Source organism: Aquila chrysaetos, chromosome 17, assembly GCF_900496995.4.
Source record: "Aquila chrysaetos chrysaetos chromosome 17, bAquChr1.4, whole genome shotgun sequence".
NCBI lineage: Eukaryota > Metazoa > Chordata > Aves > Accipitriformes > Accipitridae > Aquila > Aquila chrysaetos.
This window is the reverse complement of record NC_044020.1, coordinates 19,428,927-19,437,831: the sequence shown is the minus strand read 5'-3', so window position 1 is coordinate 19,437,831 and position 8,905 is coordinate 19,428,927. Positions and strand designations below refer to the sequence as shown.

The 8,905-nt window shown below is 49.0% G+C and overlaps 1 protein-coding gene across 4 annotated transcripts; it reads right to left on the bottom strand.

Annotated features, from left to right (window-relative positions):
- Positions 1-502: 502 nt before the first annotated feature.
- Positions 503-8,296, bottom strand: KCNJ8 (potassium inwardly rectifying channel subfamily J member 8). 4 transcript variants are annotated; one of them, XM_030041392.2, is made up of 3 exons: positions 8,224-8,296; positions 7,116-7,562; positions 503-3,386 (listed from the first exon to the last, which is right to left on the bottom strand). In XM_030041392.2, exons 2-3 carry the CDS (start codon positions 7,478-7,480, stop codon positions 2,486-2,488), a joined length of 1,266 nt encoding a protein of 421 aa, XP_029897252.1. In that variant the 5' UTR covers positions 7,481-7,562; positions 8,224-8,296; the 3' UTR covers positions 503-2,485. The 4 variants fall into 4 exon arrangements, with proteins under 4 accessions (XP_029897252.1, XP_029897251.1, XP_029897250.1 ...); XM_030041391.2 differs by lacking the exon at positions 8,224-8,296 and adding an exon at positions 7,645-8,201; XM_030041390.2 differs by lacking the exon at positions 8,224-8,296 and adding an exon at positions 7,651-8,201.
- Positions 8,297-8,905: the final 609 nt, after the last annotated feature.

The following is an 8,905-nucleotide window of genomic DNA, read 5'->3' as shown; positions in this document are numbered from 1 at the left end:
ACCCCAACTGCTTCTGCCGCCGGCCTCTTCCAGGACTGCAAAACTTGCTCAGGAAAGGGGCTTTGCACTAAGGGGTTTTCTGCAAGGAGCACGAGCACAGCATACGTGAACATGGCATTCATGACACAAGGGTCTGCCTTGTGTATCTGTTCAGCATCCTTGCATATGACTGAGGTGTCTTAGTGTTATCCCAAAATACCAATATCCCTATAATAGCCTCACGGGAAAGAGACTACAGTAGGTGTGAAGCAGAGAGAGAGATGAAGGCAAAATAAAAATGGGAAGGAAGAATGTACTTAAGGAGAAAATGAGAAAATGGTTGTGGGTAAAAAAAAATCTCAGCTGAAATACTGAAAGAGTATTGAGATGATATAAAATTATTACTCAAAGGACTGTGGAAAAGGCTGGGATACAAGAAGGACTAAGAGTATAGAAGAATGAATGCAGAATACAAAGGAAAAAAGGGAAAGAAATAGGGAAAAATCAGAGATGTAAGAAATCATTATTGTCACTTTTTTATTTTGTAGAAAATTTGCTTTTGTACAGCATCTGACTTAACCATATATCAAACAGACAGCCTCAAAGAAATTCACAGCCCTGGAAATGGAGGCCAGAGACAAATTGTATATGCTTTGCTCTGACTCTTCTTGGAAGCTACAGATGTTCATTGTTTGGACACACAATGGACAGATTAATATCTCCACATGTTCACCATCCATCCTTCCAGAACATTAATGGACAGGCCAAGGAATGAATGCTTTTAGCAGAAACCACAGTTTCCGCTACTGCTTCGGATGAAGTATTTTGTCAGCGTTCATGTTCGGGAAGGCACCTGCTCCAAATGCAGGGACCCTACACTACAGAGCAATGCCCCTCCGTGCCACCAACGAACACTGCACGAAGCCTGCAAACCGTCCATACGAGTGGTGATGAACTGACTTCCAAGGAGAATGAGAATCCAGCATTGCTTTTGACTATTTTACCTGATAGGAATAAGCAAATATTTAAAATTACAAAAGTATTTAGGTGATTGCATGGCTCGAAGAGTCAGTACCGGGACAGCACTTCTCTTGAGCCACAGACATGATAAGACAATTTTTGTAAGAAATTTGAACAGGAATTTGTCCATAGTTATACTTCTTATTCACAGAAGAAAAAAGCATGCATCAATTTAGCATTACCAAATGTGATACAATTAGTTGTCATACATTTATTTATTCTTGTAGAAAAACTTGTGATGACATTTTTGGGAAGGCTCTAAATAACAAATTCCCATTTTAATTTGAAGAGAAAAGCTGCTTACCACCAGTTCTCAATGCCATATCATATAAAAACACAGGTGAGACACTGCTGAAAAATAGCAATTCAGCAGCAGTACCCAAATCCCCCTGAAAATTATTCAGACAGTTTTGAAAATACTATCTTTAATATTATTGGCATGGTTCCGTCTCATTCCCACTCACGAATTCCCACTGGCAAAAAGTAACCTTCTGCTGAAGCAATCTTAATCCTACGAAAAATACTGTAAGTGAAGGAAGTACACTTGTTGCCTTCAGTGTGTGATCTATAAGAGAAAACAAAACAGGATTTGGTCTTCCACCGATATGAAGAGGATGATAAAGAAAGAGGCGTGTGCTTTTTTCAACTTGACTAATTTCAGTGAAATGGATGTTCAGGTGGCAGCCAGGAGGACTTGAGTTTCTCAGCTTGGGCTACAGCTACATTACAGATGCAGGCTGTCCTGCAGTGGAGTATCTCACCCTGAGGAGAAGAGCAGTGCTCTGCAAGAGGCCATGCCATTTCGCTGGTTTTTCTGCCAGTGCTGCCTGGAGCAGCACCAGTTTTCCTGTGGGATTGTCGGGTCACTTCAGCTGACCCGAATTTGCTCTCCAAATGCCTTTGCCATAAACCAATGGAAAGAAAAGACTTGGAAAACTGAAGGTAAAATACTGGCTCTTCTCCAGTGAAATCATTGAGGAATTTAGCTACTCCTTTCAAGAGAACAAGGAATTCACCCCAAAAAGATCGATATCCAAATATCCCCCACAAAATCTATGGGAGCTGTTGTATGCAGCAGTTTTGAAAAAGCACTCACTTCTGCCTGCAGGCGGGCAACCCACTTACATAGGAAAAAACCACAGTTTGTGACAGCCAGCAGAAGAAGATAAGAAAGAGACCCTTGATGGGAAAAATACGGTTAAAAAAATTAGCATGCCATTAAAACAAGTATAAATACACATTATATTACATGAGTGAACTGTGTTTTCTTTAGTGTACGTGCCATTTTTTATTAATTTATACACTAAGTGCTAAAGTGTTTCCTAATGCCATTAGGTGGTGCTTTCAGTAAGTAATAGAATAAATAGTTCTTGCACAGTTCTTTTCTGCATCACGTTCTCATTTCCTTAAGTAAAAGAAAATTTGAACAAAACACCACGGGTGCCTCCTCCTTCTGAAGCCCACCGACCTTGCACAAAGCTGTGTATCACGTTTCTGAGGCACTCTGGCTCCCCTCGGGCGTGATAAACTGCACTTTGGGCACGATGAGGGAGGGATTGGTTCTCCGCATGGAGTTGCTCCTCCGAATGGAGTTGTTTCTCCTCATGGAGTTGCGTTTCCGCAGGGAGTTTTGGTGGGACAGCTCGCTCTTCTGCAGGGTCTGGATGAGAATGGATGGCTTCTCGTCGAGCTCTCGAGCACTGCAACGTGGTGCCGCCACTTTGACGGTGTTGCCAAACTTGGAGTAGTCGACTGCGTACACGCCTTCCTCTTCGGTGACGATGGGCACAAAGCGGTGACCCCACAGGATCTCCTCTGCTATGTAGGAGGTTCTCGCCTGTGTCGTGATGCCAGTTGTTTCTACGACTCCTTCAAGTATCACGATGAGCTCCAGGTCCTGGAGCGCCAGGTCAGCAGCAGAGATATCGTAAAGAGGACTCCGCTTGTCTATGACGTGACAAATGATTAAGGGAGCCACGAGGAAAATATTGTTACTTTCAATGGGGTTATCCACAGGGATATCTACTTGGTGAATGGGTATAACTTCTCCTTCAGGGGTTGTAGTCTTCCTCACAACCTGAATTCTCACCGAGGCACTAATGATCATGCTCTTCCTCAGGTCTCCTACTCGAAACATGAAGCAAAGTTTGCCATTTCGAACTGCAATGACCGCCTGCCGGCTGAAAATTAAGGTCTCGGCCCGCCTGTGAGCTTGTGCGGTTTTCATGAATATGCAGCCCAGCATGACAGCGTTGATGATCAGTCCCACAATGTTCTGCAGAATCAAGACCGTGATGGCCAAAGGACATTCCTCTGTCATCATCCTGCCCCCAAAACCAATGGTCACCTGAACTTCAATGGAGAAGAGGAAAGCGGAGGTGAAAGACCTGGAGAAGAAGATATAGCACAAAGTTAACTGTAAGGACACTGAACACAAACTGAAAAGCTATTAACATATACTTTCTAGAAACAAACTTAAGGACCTATTTGTAAAGTCCTGGTACACTTAAGCCTTCTATTAACACCAGCAAAAGCACTGCATGCTTGGTGACTCTCTTTCTGTATGATCGGTGCAGTATCTGATGGTGACAGGGAAGACCTCAGAGCCTGAGCTCCTAAAAGACCATCTGTAACACTAGATGACCCCGAGAAGCTCGCTAGATCCTCTGTTTGAGAACACATGCTGCCCACTGTGTTAGTCGCCAGTGCTGTAACACCTGGGCTTTTCACCTTCTCAATCGCATGAAGCCCTTGGTGGAGAGCGGTGGTTTGGCAACAGCGAGCAACCAGCTGGCACACCGAGATTCTTCCACCAGCCTGTGCAGGGAAAGGAAACGGGGAAAACTGCAGCACATCACTCATACTACCTGAGTCGTGGCCCCCTTTAGCAGGATTTCCTGGAGGGAAAGGGGACACTCCCAGATCGGTGACACCTCCCAAACCCTTGCTCGCCTTGCGACTGAGCCCGCACGATCAGGCTGCAGAGAGGCCAGTGGCCTCCACGGTCCCCTCTGCACATCCTGGCAGGAGGACAACGCTGTGACCCAAGGTTTGGGTTTAGGTCACTGCCGTGGCGAGACTAGCTGGAAAATTTCAACACAGAAGTGCACTGTAGAAGTGCGGATTAAGTTAAATGTCCCTAATATGCTATAGTGCTGAACATCAGAGGATGCTGTCCACAAACATTCCAAAATACGTTATTTATAGTAGTCCACAATGTCATGCCCCCTGTATATACCAGGGTCTTTAATTTCCTTTTATAACCAGACACATCCTTCCCCAAAGTCTTTTATGTCTAAAATCAGTACCTTGGGGTTTATCTGGTAGACTTGCAGCGCATGGAGTCTCATATGAACTAATATCGTAGTCACCCTTTCAACACAGTGCAATCCACCAACATTTGGAGCATTGCCCTGCTCGACATGGCTTTACCTGTGGAAAATATGTCTTGCCCACAAGGATGATTCTAAACCATTCATTGGGTTTGGTTTGCTTTTCAATTAATCTGCTTTTAAATAAATTGTTCTTTTTTTTCCTAGCCATATTTTCAGTGAACCTGGGGTCATGAGGAGACATTCAAATAGCATGGGCAATATCTGGGGTAATTTTCTGTAGAATGAGAAAGTTCATCTTTCAGAAAACCAGCCAGTCTCTGCAGAGATATCTTTTGAAAGAACTTTGTCTTTTTTTGCCTTTTCTATTTTTTTAATCTTTGGCAGATTCCCTTGTATTGAGGGGTTTATTTTTGCATTTCACTCTGAAGAAATCGGGGACAAAGGAGTTAATAAGTAGAATCCATGGAATGTTTTCTTATGCTAATGAGTATTTAGTTACACCCAAAATGAAGCTTCTGGTTTAAACTTAATTCAGCTTAATTCAATTTAAAGCTCTGTGGAGTAAATATACTGATTTCCCTTAACAGTACTCCTTCTTAAAAAAAAATAAGAAAAGAGAATCCACCTTTTTACAGTGGAAGTAACTGAAGCAGCAAGTCTGTATAGCATTTTGACCATGTGAAGAGGGGGTCAGAAGCTCCAAATCACACTATTCCCAGGTCCTTCCCCTTAGAGCTGTGTTACAGTTTTCCTCTTTGGATAATGTTTGCTTTCTGTGGCAAAGAGCTGTGAGACTTAGAACTTTCTGCAGTACTTTGAAAAATTGAAGTGCCGTGCAAGTTCTAGGCACTGGTTAAAATTTCCAAAACCAGGTTTCCCAGAAATCTGTAACGGCACCTACCCAAAAAGAAAGCTCTCCTGAAATATGTGTGGGCCTAAATCTCAGCAAAGTAGGTTAAAAAATATTTGCCATTATTTTGGCATACATAGCACTGCGATATTAAATATATTTTACATCCAACAACTCACCATTCTTAAAAATGTCAGCAATCATATCGCTATTATCATGAGTTTGTCCAACGTGGTAGCCAGATTTAACAAGACTAAGTATTTCCCTATGAAGGGAAAAGATTTTCCATGGCTTGGACATGGACGCTCGAGCATCGAGCGTCGTGTTCTTTGTGACGGGCTAAACCAGAAAGCTACACCAATTCGTTTGCTCTGCTTTTTCACACCCTTGCAGGCTGTCCTCGCAGCGGAGGTTAGCAGCCATCCTGGGAGAGCCGCCGGCGTGGGGCTGCCGCAGCCGGGGCTATGGGGAGGGAGCGAGGGACAGAGCCGCGGCCGTGGGTCCGCCTCGTCCCAGTAGCCCGAAGCCCTCGGCGGCTGGCTCAGGCTCTGCGGGGTGGCCCAGGAGCCCCACGGGGAGCCCCGTGGGGTGGGCCAACGAAGCGGAGAGATATCCCGCCCGGCTGACCCCCAGCGGGGTGTAGCTGCTTGCTAATTCAGGTTGGACAAATGCCACAAATCCCAGAAACGCCGGGGGTGACACCCCAGCGGGTGCAAGCTGGGTCATGACGTCTCATTTCAGAGGCGACTGCTTGTGGCCAGTTATTGGAAAAGAAATAAGACAGCACACCACCACCACCCCGCCCCAACTCCCCAACCTAGTGAAGGTTAGCTTGGAAAAATCCCCATTTCCTTTAGCTTGGAAAATCCCCATTTAGCAAAAAGTGTCAAAGCAAAGGGAGAATGAAATCTCCGCTCCCTCGTAAGCCAGATACAAGGTCCCTTCAAACCTGGTGAGGTGCCTCAAAACTACGTGCAGGAGAAAGGAGAAAAGGGAAGCGGATACTCTGATGTCTCAGTGGAGCCTGCAGGCCCCCCCAGTCCTTCACAGGACTGCAATGTGTAAAGGCAGCTGAGCTGGGGCAGTCTGGTGGTACTGAATCAGGATTTTTCTGCTTAAAAACCTAGTGCTATAAAAAGAGATTTTACTGATGATGAAGCGGTCTTACTGCTTACCCCACCTCCAATTAACAAACACGCTTCTATTCCGTGTATGTATGTGTCAGTTTATCAGTGCCTTGAAAATTGTCGTGGCTTTGGGGATGGAGAGTAAAATACTTTAACAGGTGACATTTAATCTAGTAGCCCCTTAAGCTTTCACTGTCTGACACACCATGCACACTGCGGAAACTGTTCTTCCGTCAAACCGCTGGCCTATGGATTCATCGAGGTATTTCGAAGCCCCCCCATATTTAGCTGTCTTATGCGAGTCATCTGGAAAGACATCTTGTCTTGCCCTAAGCGGCTTTCCTCTTGCTAGCCCTGCCTGACACCCATGGCTGGTACGTTGCTCTCAGGCACCGCTCGTGGGGTGGCGACCTTGCCCTGGCACGGTGAGTGGCTCGCACCACGCTGGGGATGCTCCCGCTGCCGTAGACAACGTTACAATACATATAACACATACCCACTCTTGCAGCAGGCTCTTATCTCGACAGGCAAGGTATGTTACCCACAGAGTGTGGAGACACATGAAAAGCAGCAGGTCTCCCTCTCTTTCAGATCCTGTAAGGAATCAAAGAAATCTACAGTACAGTATTTTCCAAGCCCAGAAGGCTTGCTGAATTTACGTAATCTAGAGGAAAACACTGCACTTTTCAACTGTCTCAACCAAACGCAACGGTTCATGTAAAACAAAAGCTGCATTTTAGGCATCGGCAGGACAGCAGGCAGCTCCGATCCCCCCCTTTCTTCATCCCACCGACCGTACTTTACCTGACGCACGTCACGCACGGTGTCCACTTCGTGCTGTTTGTAGTGCTCTCTGTGCTAGGGTCCATGTCGCCGTGGGCAAAAGCCACCAGCCACCACATCATGGCAAAGAGCAGCCAGCTGCACAGGAAGGACATAGTAAAGATGACCAGCGTGTGACGCCACTTCAGGTCCACCAAGGTGGTGAAAATGTCTTGCAGGAATCGCCCCTGCTCGCGGATGTTCTTGTGTGCCAGGTTGCATGCCCCGTTCTTGGCGATGAAGCGGGCTTTGCGTGGCCGGTCTCGGATGCGCGGCTTGCGCAGGTTCTCGGCAGCGATCCGTGCCAACACGTACTCTTCAGGGATGATACTCTTCCGAGCCAACATCTTCCTGCCACCATAGTCCACTCGGCGAGATGCGAAATGGGGGGTGGTCCCTCTAGCGCGTCTCTGCAGGGCTCACCCTACCCTGCAAAAAAAGAGAACCTCGTCAGATCTGTCGCCTGTGCGCCACAGCAAGAAGCCCCGACTAGGTAGCCCCCACCAACAACCGTTACATTAAATGTCACCGTGTGACTACTTATTCTACAGTGCCCTCCCTCTTTCAGACTGTCCTTTTTTTCTGAGCAATTGGTATCGGCTCGTAACAGAAAGGAAAGATGCTGTTTTGACACTCCTTGCAGGAATGGAGGCTGCAGAACAGTCTTGCAAACTTGGCGTAAAGTAACGTGACGTACGACAGGTCGGTTCCTCAGGCTGTTTCTCCAGGAGACAGCAGCGCCCGGGTGGGTACCGCAACACGGAGCACTAAGTTATTCGCATCCTTCGGGACGTGAAGCACCAGACCGTCCGGTTTGAGCCAAGGCTAGTGTGCGGAGGGACCGCGGAGACTCATCTCCTAGGGCTGCAGCCCCGCCGCGCAGCCAGGACCCTGCCGAAAGCCCCTGCCCAGCCCCGCCAAAGCATCACAAGACGGAGCGGAGCTGGAGGTGCGGGAGGCAGGCAGCGGCGCTCCCCGGAGCAGGCGGTCGCGATTTCCCCTTCGCAGCTCTCCTTCCTTTCCGCGATCAGGCGGGGGAAACCCTCCCTTTATTCCCAAACTTTGTCCCCAAACGGGTGACAGCACAAACCTCCGGCTCCCCGCCGGCTGGCCCGTCCCACCGGGGGAGGGCAGGTGCTGCCTGACCCCCCGCCGCTTCGCAGGGACCCCGCCCGGCACGGGGCTCCACCGGCCCCCGCCCCGCCGCCACTTACCGCGGCGCGGCCGGGCGGAGCGGAGCGGGGCGGAGCGGGGCGGCGGGGCGGCCGGTTGGGCTCCGCAGCGGCGGGCCGGGGCGGGCCGGGGCCGCGGGGAGCGGCGGGCAGGGCAGGGCAGGGCAGGCCGGGGCGGTGCGGGGCGGTGCGGGGCAGAGCAGAGAGACAGACGCCCGCAGGCGCTCCCGTGGGCGCAGCGGTACCCGCGGCCGGGCGGGCGGTGGGGCACCGCGGGCCGGGGCCGGCAAACTGGGGAGAGGAGCGCGGTGCTCACGCTGTTCGCTCGTGCCTTTTCCCGAGGGAGCTGGCTCTGGCTGGGTGCGCAACGCCCGGCCCCGGCTGCGGCGGGGCAGCGGCAGGCTGGCTTGTTTTCCTCCGGTAAGGCGGGAGTTGTGCCGCCTTAACTTTGTTTTACCTCGAATCTCGCCGAGGCAGCTTGCAGGCAGAAAGCGACGCACGTGCGTAAGTGTTTGGAGGACCAAAGCTGGAATCTCGTGGCCTTTGCTGCTTTTGACAAACTTAATTACCTGGTTCTGCAAGAAAAGAAAAAAGACGTTC

Coding starts and splice junctions, on each gene's coding strand:
- KCNJ8 (XM_030041392.2), bottom strand. CDS start 7,480: ATGTTGGCTCGGAAGAGTATCATCCCTGAAGAGTACGTGTTGGCACGG. Junction 3,387..7,115: donor CCGTGCGTGACGTGCGTCAG/GTAAAGTACGGT, acceptor CTTCTTCTCCAG/GTCTTTCACCTCCGCTTTCC.